Here is a 16,747-nt window from a genome sequence, read left to right as displayed (position 1 = left end):
CGAGAGAAAAAAGCCGGAGAGCCGAGAGCAGCGCACGTCTTCACACTTTACGGTTTTCAGTACATACGTATATGCGTATATCCGGGAGAACATAACCTCTAAGAAAGAAAGAGAGAGAGAGGAGACAGATAACTCAGTATCTACCTACGGATGAACTGTCAATTCTGGTGCACAGAGGGGCGTGTTTTGCGATCGTGAGGAGAGGCCGAGGAAATTCGTGTAGACTGACCAGAGTCCGCGAATTTCCGTGAGCACTGGCGGCATACACGTCACACGATCGCTCGAACGGCAGAGTCTCGTTTAATAAAATTTAATCAACGACCGCGCCCGTCGAGCGTGTCCTGTGTTCACCTCGAGTTCTCTTCGAGTGTTCGCTGATTCATCATCGCTGCCTTCGATAGTATTCGACGTCCCACGCAATCGTCTTGAAACATCTTCTTTTATCAAGAGTAATCGCGAAATGACGGAGGTCTACAACTTGGGTGTCGATGCCATCAGCTGTCACGCGTGGAACAAAGATAAAACTGGTACGGAAGAATTGGAGAATATCGTCCTTCCCTCTAATAGATATCCCCTTCCTCTCTAGGTAGTTACTAATTAGATTGTATTAGTGGATGCGATAATGAAGCACACTCTCTGTTGTGACAGAGGTTGCCGTATGCCCAAACAACAATGAGATCCAAGTGCACAAACGTACTTCATCCGGATGGAAGTTACTCGAAACCTTGGAGGAACATCACATGGCTGTCATGGGAATCGACTGGGCGCCAAAAACCAATCGCATAGTCACCTGTTCCGCAGACAAGAATGCCTATGTATGGACTCAGAAAGAAGACGGCAAGTGGGATCCCGCTTGGGTTCTTTTGCGAATAAATCGAGCCGCTACTTGTGTAAAATGGTCTCCTTTAGGTATACATATACCCTCTATGCGCGTCTGAAAAAGAATTTACTTCAAATTTGTTACAGCTCTGTACAAAGATTGTCATTACAGAAAATAAATTTGCTGTGGGTTCCGGAGGACGAGTTATAGCTGTTTGTTACTTTGTATCAGAGAATAATTGGTGGTTATGTAAACACATTAAGCGTCCATTGAGGTCTACGGTAACTACCGTTGATTGGCACCCCGATAATAAGGTTCTGGTCGCGGGATCGACGGACTACAAAGTCCGTGTCTTCAGTGCATTTATCAGTGATATGGAGGATGCTCCAGGTACTAGTCCTTGGGGACAGAGTAATACCTTAGGAACATTGCTGGCTGAGTTTCCTAATACACCCAACGGAGGTAAAACCATCATCTTTTATTCTATTACATTTTAATTATTTTTGTATTCACATTTGAAATATATGAAACATATTGTATAAATACATATATATTCCCTGTATATATTATAAAAAATTGCATTTTAATCATTGCTTTTATAGGTGGCTGGATACATTCAGTAGCATTTAGTCCATGTGGCAATAAAATCTGTTGGGTAGCGCACAACTCGTCCGTATGTGTCGCTGATGCTACTAAAGGAAATGCAGTCATGAGACTATATACAGAGCATTTACCGTTTTTAAGCTGCATTTGGATAGGTTCTAATAATATTGTTGCTGCTGTAAGCTATTCTTAAGAGATTATCTTTAAGATTATTCGATAGTAATATTTATTGCATTAATTGATAACCCTCTCTCTATCTCTCGCTCTCCTTTTTTCTCGTAGGGGCATAGCTGTATGCCAATGTTATATTCCTTAGATGACAACGGACAAATATATTTTGTTTCAAAGTTGGACAACACGCAAAAAAAAGAGATTGCCGGATTATCTGCTATGCGAAAATTCCAATCGCTAGATCGACAAGCGAGAAACGAGACGAATGATAATGCTTTGGATAGCGTGCATCAAAACACAATCAACTGCGTTCGCCGAGTATCCGATCATGAATTTAGCACAAGCAGTTTAGACGGACAACTTGTAGTTTGGGACTTGAAGGTAATTTGTATATTTTAATGTTATATATAAATATTAACGGTACATTTTTTTTTCTAATCGATCTTTGTCTTTATCAAGCTTCTAGAGAATTCCATTGCTGGTCTCAAGATAGCGTAAGCATAAAACTTTTTTTATATTACAAAGATCAGAGATATTACATCCAATACAACGATGTATAAATGTTAAAATGAATACTATACAATTTCTCATTAATTAATTGCCTCATTAAATTTCCCACGTCATATCGCGATTCCTATCCTCTTGAAAAGAGAAAAGTGCCATTTACTATTTATTGCGGTACGTGATGATCCGATAACGCAAATTTTGTAAGACGGTAATATCGGCTATTGACGTCATCAATAGATACAAGGTGTCGGAAAAGTGCGAATGAGTAGCTACAGAATATCTTTATCACACATATTTATATATGGTACTTGTGTACTATTTTACTAATCTAATATCATGAAAAATATCAATTCTACTTGAGAGATAAATCAAGTAGTACTCAAGAGGTCTTAATGAATAAAGCATGTAATAAAGCCTAGAAAAATAGAAAATCGATAAATTAAACCATATTCTATTTTTACCAGAAGAATAATTATATCACATAAAACGAAAAAAATCTTTATTCATATATCGAAAATTGAGTTTTAGCTCTTTTATATTCCGCATTAACATGAACGTTCCCATTTCGTATGAAAATTTTAAAGATACGATACACAATTCCAAGATCTTCTATTGTGATGATTTATGAGTAAGTATAGCGATTGAAGGGCAAGTGAATCCGCCATCGGCAGGTAAGGCGTAAGTAGCTGGTACACGTCGCACGTCGCACGTCGCACGCCGCACGCGCCAGAAAGGCAGCCGATAAGTGAGGGTGGGGAAGTGGCAACCGGATAAGTTGAGCAACACGACAGCAACGCAAATATCGATTCAGTCTCGCGCAGTCTCGCGCAAACCACCCTTACGTGTGCAACGGCAGCGGTGCGCTCGAGACCTCGAGAGTCAAATTTCGCTTTTGCCATGCCCGCAATGCCATTGCTATTGCCCGCCACCACGTAAACAGAGACGTACAGGAATATATCGCTGATACAGGCATACGAGGCATACGAGGCATACGAGACATTACGAAACAATACGAGGTAGCTCAGCTTGGCATCGTCAATGTCAGCCGTGCTGGCCGTGCATCACCGGATATCCCGCGAATTACGTGGCGGGTTATTCCGCGCCGATCGCGATTATTGATTCTCGTCGGGTAACTTGTGCTTTTATTTTCCTTTCTTTTTCGCTTCTTTTTTCAAGACCGAGATGGAAGGATCATGTAGGATCATCGCTATGACGCGCGCTAAGAAATAGAAAAAATAGCGTAAATTTCACGGGCGCGCGCGCGCACGCGCGCGCACGCACGCACGTTATCATCATCATCCCTTCGCTTCGTATGCGCGCTATCATCCCCCCTGAAAGCTACTGAAAGCGCGTCGCCGCCGCCACCGCCGCCGCCACCGCCACCGCCGCCGCCGCCGCCGCCGGCGCGCGACGTTAAGTTCTCATTCGCGCGAGGAAGACTCGGACTCGGACTGTTATAGGTATCGGATCGGATCGAATATGAAGCGATCCCGTCGTCGGCAGATCGTATCGTATTACTCTTGACTACGAAGCGCGGACGCAACTAGACGCAATTGAACCCGACAACAAGTGCGGAAAGAGACAAGAGAGAAAGAATAAGAGTGCCTCATCAAGATATCATGTCTTCGATATCGGCGCAGGGCGTCGTCGAGCGTGCCAGCGCCGAACTAACCAAACGAATCAATGGCCTGGGATTACGGACGTCAAAGCATCATGGTCGGTGTTGAAACGTTTCCTCTTCGTTCCATACATCCTTTCGTCCTTGCCTTGCCTAGCCTTGCCTTCTTCCTCATATATATCGTTGATAGCGTGCATAACATGCGCCTTGGTTTCGACTAATTCGATTTTTTTCTTCGCGCGACACTCGCCGCTCGCGCAGGGAAAGATATCGCCCTCATCGTGGATCGGTTCCGGTTTATTTTCCGCTTGAACGGTAAAAAACGGATAAAAATTTAAATATAAAAAGTCGCCAATCCCGCGATTTTTCTCGACCCGTCTCAAACCTCCTTCGCTTTAGCTTGGTCCTGTTATTACGTAATTGCGATATAGAATCGATCTCTTTGCGAATATTATGCTCGTCCCTCGTTCCTTTGTCTCTTTATTTTTATCTATCCCATTCGAGCGACGCGACACGTTTATTGCGTCGAGCGCAGCGATATAATAAAACTCGTAACTCTTGCTATACGCAATATTTTTTCCATTCCATTATTTAAGCGACATCGCTACGTAACTTTCGTCGCAATCATAACTGCAACGAAATCGATAGCACACGTCCTCCCTCGTGCACGCAAAAATATTAGCGGCGACACTGCAAGCTCGAGTATATAACGAAACGTTTTTAGAGTCATATTTATTCGGCCATTTAGCTTTACGGTAATCGTGGCCCTCCCACTTCCTCGATCGCGCGCGATGGGAAAATCCTATCCAAATTGTCAGATTTTAAAATCAAATAAATTTTATTCAGAGTTTAACTCCTCGGTCTGAATTCTGAGTCACGTTGATTTTTTTCCCTGCTAAATCGTGTTATTTCAACCGCGATTGATCGCCAATCGTCATGTTGAAAAACGCGCTGTGTCTTTGCGCCGTAATTATATTATTATTTATAAACTTAAAGATGTGTGCAAATAAAAAATATCTATGGAAAACTCTTTAGAGAGTAACAAAACAGCAACGAAAAGCAGTAAAAAAAAATCTTATAGCCTTTATGGTTACAAGTGCATACAAACGCAATAAAATTAATTGTATTAACAATTATTGGCTACTTTAGTTGGCTAATTATTGATTCGAGAAATACGATTTAGCTTCAAAATTGAATTTGCGTATTTATAAATATAATTTAATTTTTTTATTTTCTATACGATGTATCTTTGAGGCTAAAATATTCAACTGTCGGATTAAACTTGGAACATTATATAGAATCAATCGAAAATTTTTTTCTCGAGTTTATTTTATTAACTTAATATTACGAAGGCATTTATTTTTTTAACTTAACGTTTGTTAAATAATCGAAAAGAATTGTTTTCTTGAATAATAGAGAATTATGTAAACACGGAATGCACAACTCGCACACATGCATGTATGTTAAAAATACGTACAAAAATCTCATAAATGTAAAATTTTGCCATTGCATCGATCTAATTACTTGAATAATTATAATTGATCTTATCGCCATTTGTATATGATAAGCCCATCGAGTGCAGTTGCTAAAAATAATTTGCAAGATAAATGGCAACAGGAAATAGCGGTGTACCACGAGCCAAGTTACAGCTTGAAAGAAAAACAAGAATACCTAGGAGTCTTAAGTAATCTAATGTAATATCAGATTTTTCGCTGTAGAGAAAAATCTTGCATTATGTTAAATTAAGACTCCTGGGCATTCTTGTTTTCTTCCTCTATCTGCCCCCCCCCTCTCTCTCTCTCTCTCTCTCTCTAAAGAGAAAAAGTAAGAGTTTTAAATCTCGCTTAAAGTAAAAATAATGCCTTAGAGTTGGTTAATGTAATCTGCCACCTTATACGTTATATTCTATAAATTCCGCAGATCCCTTCCTTTCACGATTATGAAGTTTATAGATTTTCAATTTCTTTCAATTCAACAAACTTTTTAGAATTTCACAAATAATAAAATTCAAGATAAAATAGAGTCTGTAGAAATTCTTAATTTTTGAATTTATTTGTAAAATCCAGTGTACATATATGTATAAATCTTTTTTCAAAATCCTGCAATTTATATTGTTTTTATCCTTTCGTTCCTTTGACTTTTCCGCTCCTTTAGTTTTGCAAATTTTTATTTTCACAAATTTTTTTAGCTCTGCAAATTCTTGGACAAATTCTATCCGAGGTTCGTTTGTTTCCTTAAACTCTGAATTTTCCACTCACTATTCCAATTACTGTTTAATCTGCAAACTTGCTGCCTTCCTGCAGAACACAAACTATATCAGTAACACTGAAGGTAACTCCTTAAGAAAGGAAAGAGAGACATTATAAAAAAAATTCAATATTAATTGTTCTAATTAAATTTTAGTAGATAAATATAATTGTTAATGAAACATATATGAACAATATTATATTATTATATTTGTAAATTAAATAACTAACAAGACTTAATGTAATGTATAACATGAGATCACAACAAAAATTATATTAACTTTTATACGAGATCTCACATTTCATTTTTTTTAATTGTACTTTTCTAGTAAAAAAGAAAGTATTTTATGAATATTTTATGAAAGTATTTTCTGGATTTTTAAATAAGAAAATCACATTAGAAAATTGATGTGAAAAATATACATATTTCATATTTAAAAAGGGGACAATTCATAATTATGTCCTTAATTTGGAACAAAATTTGGGACGCGTAAAGTGGAACGAAGAGTTAAAAATTAAAATTGAGATTGATCACGTTACATTACATCAATATATATTATAATTTCCCATTCAATATACTGCAGTTACGTTAGAAATTATAAGCTTGATGTAACATTAACTATAATTTGTGTTCCGCGAGTTTTTAACGCGAACGGAAAATGTTGAAACTGGCCTGAAATTTTTCAGGGAGCGGCAAGACCAGCGTGATGGAACGCGTGACAAACGTCTTCTGCGGCGGCAGTGGTAGCGTCGCTTACATGAATTTGCAAAGCGCGAATAATGCGAATGCGATGCCCGAAAAGCCCAGTCGAAGTGCCGCACAGACCATTAACAACGTACCAGCAGGCAACAATAAGGAACGCTTGAATAACGTCACCCCGAGCAGAAGTAGAATACCCAGAAATAGGATGAAGATAGCCGTTCCCCTGGCCAGTGGAGGAACCGGCGGTTACATGCCACCGATTACGTGGGAACAGCTGATGCAAGACGATAACTTCCTTGGAAAATTTTTTCTCTTCTTTAACGCTACGGAAAGAAGAATCTTGGCTCAGGTACGTGAAATTCTTTATATTTCAATTATATACAATTAAAAAATTATATACAATGGCCATGCAGCAATTAAAAAATACAAAAAATATCTCGTAGCCCAATTTTCATATTCATAGTTCATCATAGTCAATTTCACAATATTGATACTTAACTTTTATATTTTATATTTTCCTCGCAGAATATTTGTATCGCGATACATATCGTCATCAACTTTTTCATTTTCAAATCAAATATGCATATATATATATATATCATATATATATATATATATATATATATATATATATATATATATATATATATGTATATGTATGTATATCCATTTAATCACATGATATTATCGTGACGTTATATGCATAGGTTTGCACGAGATGGAGAGACGTTTTGTATGCGAGACCGCGTCTTTGGACGGGACTGGTGCCGGTGGTGCGATGTCGCGAAGCTCGCGCTATGCAATCAAACGCACGTACCCGACTTTACGCTTCTTTAGTAAGAAGAGGCTTCGATTCGTTAGTTCTGTTAGGTGCGACCGACGAAGATATTCCGGAATTAACACGCGGTTTTCCGTTGGCTCAACGTTACGTGCATTCTCTGTCATTGCGGTGCTGCGCGGTGACGGACCGAGGTCTCGAAACTCTCTTGGATCATTTGCAGGTAAATTCTATGTCTTTATTTTCTATATTTTATCGTATTCTATCACAACGCTCATCTATTCTAGCTATACATATACATATATTCTAGCTATACATATAAAAGAGATCCTATAATTTTTCGTAATTCGAATAACGCTAAAAAATCGAAAAATTATAATATTTGAATAACAACATTGTCCAAAGATATACATACATTCTCGATTAGCTTTTACTTGAAAACAAAGATCGTTACTTAAATCCGCTCGCGCGGAAGATGTGTCACTCAACCAAGATTAAAGATTTAATTTGCGACACGAGGTAATTCCATAACTAAAGAGATGAATTCCCATTAAGAGGATTGTGAGATACGCAGAGATACGTTTGTCAAGTATAGACGCGCACAATACATGTCGAATCGACTTAATTACCATTTGGTTTGCCATTATTTTTAGGCTTTGTATGAGCTTGAATTGGCCGGCTGCAATGAGATAACAGAGGCTGGCCTGTGGGCATGCCTTACTCCCAGAATAGTGTCGTTGTCTTTGTCGGATTGCATCAATGTCGCCGACGAGGCTGTCGGCGCCGTGGCTCAGCTGTTGCCGAGCCTATATGAGTTTTCTCTGCAAGCTTATCATGTTACTGACGCTGCGCTCGGTTACTTCAGTGCAAAGCAAAGCAGCGCACTTAGCATCTTGAAGCTGCAATCCTGCTGGGAGCTCACAAATCACGGCGTAGTAAATATTGGTGAGAGTCATTATCATTTTATTTGGATATGTTTTGCCTGGAAGCAAAATTCTTTAATGAATTCTTTAATGAATTTATTTCTCATCTCAAGTTCTTTCTTATAGTATTCAAATGAAACAATATTAATGAGATGTTTTGGGAAATTTAAGATAAAAAGACAATCTATTCTTTGACGGACAGTTTTATCTTTAAAAATATGAAGACAAATTTACATTTGTTGAGATATACGATAAAACTTTGTTTTAAAAAAATTAAAAGTTAAAAATCTTTATTCATTGATTAAAATCAAACGATCAAGGCAAATCATGAAATTATTTTTGAAAAATACGAGCCTTTTGTCAAGTTTAAATTCTAATTGAACTTTTTGTTAATGACAAAATTAATTAGATGTAGAGCAATATAGTAATGGTCCGAAAAATTAAAACAGATGCATATGTGCTTAAATTTAGAATTAAGGGGAACATAGCTTTATTTAGCTGTTACCGATAGCTCAAGTTACAGTGACTCTGCTAAATAAGTGTATGTATTTTGTACATAACAAATGTATATATCTTATTTAAACGGAATATTGCAAAAGAGAATTATTTATGTCACTAATAAAATTTTATAATTCAAGTATTTTGAAACGTAAAATTAATTGACGTTTATTATTAATTTAATTTAATTAATTAATTAAATTTATTAAATAATTAAAATAAAAATATGGTAAAAAGAAGAATAAATATAAAATTAATTTCCACTTTAAAAAGTCAGTTGTAAATGTCACTATAAATATAATAAGCAAATTTTCATACTTTATAAATTTTTACACTTTTTTTAGTATAATTCCTATTCTAAAAATCAAAAAAAAATATCAGAATTCATAAACGACCTTCTTTGTAACTTTTTATCATTTTAAAATATTGTCGTATATACTTACATATATATATTTTTATATGTAATATGATGTATACTAAATTATTATATTCGTCTTTGTTTTAGTACATTCCTTACCTAATCTGACTGTACTGTCACTTTCTGGATGCAGTAAAGTAACAGATGACGGCGTTGAATTAATTGCGGAAAACTTGCCAAGACTTCGTTCCTTAGATCTCAGCTGGTGCTCAAGGATTACAGATGCAGCCTTAGAATATATCGCCTGTGATTTGAATAACTTAGAAGAACTCACATTAGATAGGTAAGACAAAATTATTGAAATATAAATGAATTTTCAATTATTTTCAATCAAGAGATTATCTATCATGATAATACATATGTACGCGTCTTGTTTATTATTTCATGTTTCTAACATATTGTGTGATAATTTCAAATATTGTTTTGATAATAACGCATTCATTTGTATCTCTTTTGCATCATATATATTTTGCATATTACTATATAGGTGTGTACACATTACTGATATCGGCGTCGGTTACATCTCCACGATGGTTTCATTGAGTGCTTTGTTTCTAAGATGGTGTTCACAACTTAGAGATTTCGGACTTCAACATTTGTGCGTCATGAGATCTCTACAAGTGTTATCTGTGGCAGGTAAGATCGCATTAATCAACTTAACTAATTAATAAATAATTTTAAGGGGATTCTAAAGTTTCTCTGTTTTACCAATTAAAATTAATAATAATAATAAAGAACTCTTGACATTAATAAAAAATAAATACAATAAAAGAGCATATAAGAGTCAATTACAAAATTATATTATATGTTAAAAAACCGAAATATTACACAATAGTATACAATATTCTGATTAATTATAATTAAGTTATGATATAACATGTTTCATTCTTTATATTAAACCCTCTTCAGATATTTGATAAATGTAAAGATATTATTAGGTGTTGGAATTAATTCGTAGCGTTTTACAAGAGATGGGAAGTGATGGGAAGTACTTTCATTAATGTATTTTTTAATGCTCATGTGAAATAAATAACATTCTTTCATTAAAAAAACGCTACGAATTAATTCCAACACCTAATATTATACATAATCGAACAGTGTTAATAGAAAAGAAATACATTATAAATGCATGTCGTGAGAACAGTTGAACAGAGGAACGGAAATTGCAAAAGGTTGGAAGGCCAATTGAAAAAAATTTCATGATGTTCTAATAAAATTATAAATTTCATTAATTATTATCAAATAAAAAGCAAGTAAATACGTCACCTCGGTAGAACACTCACCAATATGTTAAATATATTAATATAATTCGATGATACTCGTCAACATTCTATTATTCAATGTGATAATAAATAATATATAGCCGTAGTCAGAAAGTAAAATCCACAAAGTCATAAATTATGTAAAATTGAATTCTTCAATAAATAAACGTTAAATTAAATATGAAGATATAAAATCAGTCCAAAAATAAAATTAAAATTATATGCCCTTTTTTTGTATTTATTTTTTTACCAATTAAATAGGACTTACACAGACGATTTACGTGTCATTGGGAACTTTCCAAGCGACATTGTGTAACACATCATTTCATCTTTGTTTAACATTGGCAAACAACAAGCATGTAATGATTCACTATATTACACTATCATTATGTCTCTTGTTGGAAAGCTCCCATTGATATAGTAGTACATCACTGTGTACTACTATCTCACGCACACGTATATATAAATTACACGTAATGATAACGTTTTGATTGGACCTCTAAGTTCAATTTTAAAAACTCCACGTTTCGTGCAAACTATTAATCTGTGGACAATGTGGACTACTATTTCATAAGTACAGGTTGCATAGTTTTTATATCAAGCAAATGTTGTCACGACAGTTATAAAGTTATATTGCATATTGCAATAAGAATAATGGTAAAGCTCTGTTTCAAATTTTTTTATCGTTCTTGATATAAACTCTACCTTACAGACATTAATGCGTCTATTTTAATCCCGAAAAAAGATTTTCGAATCTATAAACGAGGAAAAAATTAAGCGTTTATAAACGGTAAAACAGACATGTTTAGGATCCCCTTAAGTGACTTTTCTTGTGTGATGAATTTATTCATTAACTATTGTAAATTTTGTTAATAAATTATGAAATTTTTTTTTACATCCACATTAGAAAAACGAAACTTTTTGGAAAATTTCTATAAAAATTTTTTAAATATACATTCTTCAGGAAGAGAGAAGAAATCTTTCTATATAGAAATCAATTATAATATTAGTTAAAATAATTAGAAAAGTATGTCATTTCAATACAAATATATATATATTGGGTCATCTAAAAAGTATCCGCGGTACTTTGTCACTAGATATATGACCATCAACACACATCTAGTGACAAAAAACCGCGAATACTTTTTAGATGACCCAATAATAATAGGTATATTATTTTTATTAATTTATATGTTACATACGTATAATTTTGCTCGTGCAAAAAAAGTTAAGACAATTATATAAATTTAATTGCATATTTAATTTAACATAAATGTATATATTAAATAACATTCAATTTCACACAGGTTGTCCATTGCTCACAAGTAGTGGTTTATCTAGTCTGATACAGCTTCGACACTTACACGAGTTAGAACTAACTAATTGTCCAGGAACGTCCCGAGAACTGTTTGACTATTTACGTGAACATTTACCACGTTGCCTAATCATCGAATAAATATTTAATAAAAATATCTGCGAATAAAATTCTTTATGATATACAAACGTATGTGTCAAACAGAAAGAATTAAACTGCGAGAAACAGATCTTAATAGAAAAAATTCGCAGAAAGCAATATTTTGAATGAAATATGGAAGCAGTGTAACTGATAGCAGCATAAGAAGTAACTGACGTCCAGATAATGAAAGAATTACGTTTTCCTCGTAATGGTCTAAGAGAATACTAGCCCTCAATATATAATGCGTAGGCATTTTTAATACATTAACGTCCCATGCACTTCCGTTCGTTTCGTATTTTTTCATTCTACCATGTAATCATGTTCTACGGGCATGTAAGATTGCGATTGTATCTATATCGATTAGATAAAACAGAAAGAAGACTCAAGCATGTAATGATCATGTACAAAAATGAATTCAATATTGTACATTAGAAAAGATTGATAATGCATCAGAGATGAGAGATCAGTGATTCCTTCTTTTTGCCTCCTAGTAATATAGAAAATCCAAATAAATATATAGCAAAAGACTCAACAGTTAGAACTGTGATAAATTTATATTGTACATAATTCTAATTGGTTCGCATACATTTAAACTACATTATATCAAGAGCATTTGACGGACGCAATAGCCGCAAAGAAATCATTTGGTTAATGAATTTAAGACATTATTTATTTAAGTAATTACATATTGTTGTTGCTCGATGTTATTGTCTCCGCCAAATACGTCTATCGTGCATTGTTCCATTCTTTGCGATTATAGTTGCAGTACACTTCACATGTTATTTGAAAGAAAGTATTTAGCAGATATCAATTACACAGAAGATAACATTCCAAGTCGTATTACCCAATAATCTATTCATGAATACATGATTCGTGTTATTTGTTTTGATACATAAATTATAGACGGGAAAATCATGCGATTCACAATTGTAGCATTCGCGATAAGGTGATAAACATCGTCATTCTTATATTATCTTCATATATCCCTATGCAATCGGTGTTTTCTAAAGTTTAAGACTTTACTAGCTGTATTCTTTGTGATTTCCAACTAAGTATATATTAACGTAACATATAATTAGATATATTTCACGGATTTCGCAAAATAATTTTAATAATTTGTGTGTTACGTCAGTATGTGTCGTATTACATCTTTTATTGATATATATCAAATAGATAAGCTCTATTAATGACTAAATAAGTGCATCGTATTAATCAATTTAAATAAGCACCACATTTCCGAGCTGCGCATAGGACAACAGCAATAGAATGCCAAAGAATGTTTTTCTTAATTTATTATTGTTGTATTTATTATTCAAGACACAAAAACATTTTTTAACGCATTACACAATGCAATATACACATATATCAATCTGTATTTTTTTAATTTAAGACTTTTCGCTAACATTCTTTGTTTTCGATTAAATAATATTAATGCAATATAATTGAGCTAGATATTTGCTGGAGGAAAGTCTGAAATTTAAGAAACATTGATTTTATAATTAATTTACAATGATTTTACAATTTATTTTACAATTTAATATTATTATATTGCATTATAAAAAATTTATCTTTAAAATAAATTGTTAAAATGCTGTTTTATGTGATGTAATGATTATGGATTATAATCATTGTAGCAATAGCTTTCTGGAATATATTCTGTTAAATTAAGTTACAATCTCTCAATACAAAATTTAATAATGACACGTAAAGATCATTTTTATGCGTTGTCACATGTTTGGCACATAATATATATATATATACCTTTGTATATATTGTACAAACTATACCTATATAATTCTGTTATCAATCAAAACTGAACGTAAATATATCTATACAGGCAAAGCTATATTGAAAAACTGAATCATTGTGAAATACTGCTCACAAATGCAACGTTTAATGATGACACAATACAATGGAATGTGCTGTGAAATAAAAATTTATTGACCAAAATTGTTTTTACTTTAATCATACATTCTAGTTTACTTAGGTTACCAAATAAATTAGTTTACCAAATCGTAATAAATTATGTATTTTGCCACCAGGTAAGTAAACCCAGGCCAGGCTCGTCAATCGATCCCTATAAAATATTGTTCTATTAACATATTGTCGATTAAAAGCGACATATATCAATAATAAAACATTAAAAATTTGTAAACATACATGTAAAATGTATGGCGCAGCGTTATTGGCTTCTGCCTTTTCACTTATATCTTGAGATGCATTAAGTACTGATGGTAAAGGTGCTTCCGTAAAAATTTCTTTTACTATCCTAAATCGTATAACTTCTCCTAAAATTTAATGTTTCAACTTTAATATATTTTCTATTATATTAAATTATATTAATTCTATATTTAATATATTTTCTTAAATTAATATATAATGCTCTTGCATGCACATATAAGACCTGCATCCATAAATAGATCATGTGTTTGTCCATCTTCAGTCTTGTATATCCAAACCCATGCTTGTTCCATTTGATCAAAACGTGACGGATGCTGTAACTTATGAGGTGGTATGACTATATCTTCAAAAAATCCTAATGTAACTGTAACAAAATAAAATGTATATTAATATCAAATGTATATTGATCCATTTGATGAAATGATTTATTACTTTATGTCAGGACAGTTGATTTGTACAATTGGTCCCAAATTTGATTCTCTTATTCTACATGTACACATGTACGCATGCACATACACAAGGTGTCTCAGAATGATCACCATATTTTATGTGCTGATACAGTAGATTAAACTGAGTCGAAAAGTTCTTAAATTAATATATAATATCTTTTACAACTTTTACAATAGTTAACAAGATATTAATTATTAAAAATTGCCAAATATTGGTTCTCATTAAATTTTTACTCAAGTACTATCAACTTTATAGAAAAAAAGTAACAAAAATTGTTAATTTTCTTCTCGTAGAATTACGAGAATTTTTTTAATTTGTTTAAAGAATTTGTCAGTACCGCACATTTTCTTATATTGGTAAAAAGAATTGCCAATAAAAAAATACAGTATTAAAAAGTTGATAAAAAATTCTAAAAAAATTCTTAGAGTTCTATGAAAAGAAAATAAACAATTTGTGTCATTTGCTATTTTTCTGTAAATTTGAGCAAAAAATTTACGAAAACCAAAATTCGATTTTTTAAAATAATTAATATCATATATTCATATTTATATTATTAACATCTCAGATGGTCTCAGATCAATTACAATTAATGTCCGAATGTTTCGACGCAGTCACATTTGAAATAATTAAATTTAAAAATTAAAAATATTTTATATCTTTAACATCTAACTTTGACCCATTATTGATGTTCTCTATCATACTAATTAATATGATATAATATAATAACCTTTTTTAGAAATCCATATATTAAATACAAAGAATAAATATTAGTAACATACATAATAAAAAATTAAATTATATGACAACATAATAGCGCCTTAGAATCGGTCAAAGTTGGAAGTTTCATTATTAAATTATATGAACAGACTGTTACCATGTACTCCCTCAGGACTACAACTACGAATTTTTCCTATTAATATTTCTTCCATCCATGGACGAAATACAATAAATCTAAATGTTACTTTTGTATGGGAAGCTCCGTCTCCTGGAAAAATATATGATTCTTCGATCTTCGTAACATCATGTAATGTGATGCAAAGACCTACATCTTTGTACACCTAATAAAAATACATAATGTATGACAGAGAAAGCTATCATTTTGATCAAAGTTAGATGTTTTGAATACAATTAAATAAATTTATTTCAGATTGCGCGCCAATAACTTTCTAGTAGGGAAACAACTAAAATATATAAAATAGTTCTTCAATAGCAGTAAATTTATCTTAATTAATAAAAATAACTTACTTTATTAGCGAGCTTTCTATTTAATTCATCAGCAATGACATTGTTTAATTTAGATTTAAAGCTACTTGGTGGAATCCTAACAGTATCTTTTAATTCCGTTAAAACAAACATTTTTTGTTTTAACCTTATACTATCAACAAATATTAGGCTAGATTTTCACTTGATGCTACAAAGCTCATTTTCAGCATCAAAACAAGTCACGCTTGGTCAATTTGATCACGTGACACGGGACCTGTATTGACGCTGAAAATGAACGTCGTAGCGTTAAGTGAAAACCCAGCTTTATGCCTAATTCACACTAGACGCGATGGGCGACGAGCGATATCCAATAAAAGCTGTGCTTTTTCTCACATGATACAAAGCAAAGTTCTTATTGGATATCGCTCGTCGCTCATCGCTTATCGCGTCCAGTGTGCAGTAAGCATTATGCAATAATTTCATATCAGCAGAGAGAAATCTAAAGCGAGGAGCACAGACGTTTGCATAATGCATAAAACATGAGACATAAGAAAATCAATCAGAGTCCTTTATGTTATGGCAAAAAAGGAAATAAAGGACTTTGATTGGTTCATTTTCTTATGCCTTATGTGTTACGCATTATGCAAGAATCTGTGCTCCCCGCTTAAGAAAGGTCATACCGGTCTTTTTCCTGTTACCGTCGAAATCGCCTAAAGTCATTAGATTTATAAAGTACCGCAAAGTCCTAGGATGCAGTCGAGTTGCAATTGCTTTTTGATTGGTCAATTAGTAAAATTCTTTCTTCCGATTGATTAATCAAATGTTTCGAAACATTTGTAGTGGCAACTCGACCACATCCCTAGATTTATCAGAGACCTAGTTTCCACCGAGGGTTTAAACCGGATCAGAA

The 16,747-nt window shown here is 33.2% G+C and overlaps 3 protein-coding genes across 3 annotated transcripts; 2 read left to right on the top strand and 1 right to left on the bottom strand.

Annotated features, from left to right (window-relative positions):
* Window positions 1–98: 98 nt before the first annotated feature.
* Arpc1 (Actin-related protein 2/3 complex, subunit 1A) lies at window positions 99–2,188 on the top strand. Its single transcript, XM_011060613.2, has 6 exons — window positions 99–527; window positions 649–909; window positions 992–1,282; window positions 1,423–1,601; window positions 1,706–1,975; window positions 2,054–2,188. The coding sequence occupies exons 1-6, from the start codon at window positions 461–463 to the stop codon at window positions 2,090–2,092; spliced, it is 1,107 nt and encodes a 368-aa protein (XP_011058915.1). The 5' UTR covers window positions 99–460; the 3' UTR covers window positions 2,093–2,188.
* A 703-nt stretch (window positions 2,189–2,891) lies between these two features.
* On the top strand, window positions 2,892–13,953 carry LOC105148729 (uncharacterized). Its single transcript, XM_011060614.2, has 7 exons — window positions 2,892–3,817; window positions 6,653–7,017; window positions 7,376–7,669; window positions 8,100–8,391; window positions 9,373–9,568; window positions 9,773–9,921; window positions 11,855–13,953. Exons 1-7 carry the CDS (start codon window positions 3,721–3,723, stop codon window positions 12,001–12,003), a joined length of 1,542 nt encoding a protein of 513 aa, XP_011058916.1. The 5' UTR covers window positions 2,892–3,720; the 3' UTR covers window positions 12,004–13,953.
* Polr3H (RNA polymerase III subunit H) lies at window positions 13,924–16,142 on the bottom strand. The gene is made up of 5 exons (XM_011060615.2): window positions 15,880–16,142; window positions 15,509–15,692; window positions 14,408–14,548; window positions 14,164–14,291; window positions 13,924–14,080 (listed from the first exon to the last, which is right to left on the bottom strand). The coding sequence occupies exons 1-5, from the start codon at window positions 15,988–15,990 to the stop codon at window positions 14,027–14,029; spliced, it is 618 nt and encodes a 205-aa protein (XP_011058917.1). The 5' UTR covers window positions 15,991–16,142; the 3' UTR covers window positions 13,924–14,026.
* Between the last annotated feature and the right edge of the window lie 605 nt (window positions 16,143–16,747).

The sequence above is a fragment of the Acromyrmex echinatior genome, chromosome 5, assembly GCF_024713525.1.
Source record: "Acromyrmex echinatior isolate Ae372 chromosome 5, ASM2471352v2, whole genome shotgun sequence".
Classification (NCBI taxonomy): domain Eukaryota; kingdom Metazoa; phylum Arthropoda; class Insecta; order Hymenoptera; family Formicidae; genus Acromyrmex; species Acromyrmex echinatior.
The sequence above is the reverse complement of the archived record's forward strand: the minus strand, read 5'-3'. Positions and strand labels throughout refer to the sequence as shown.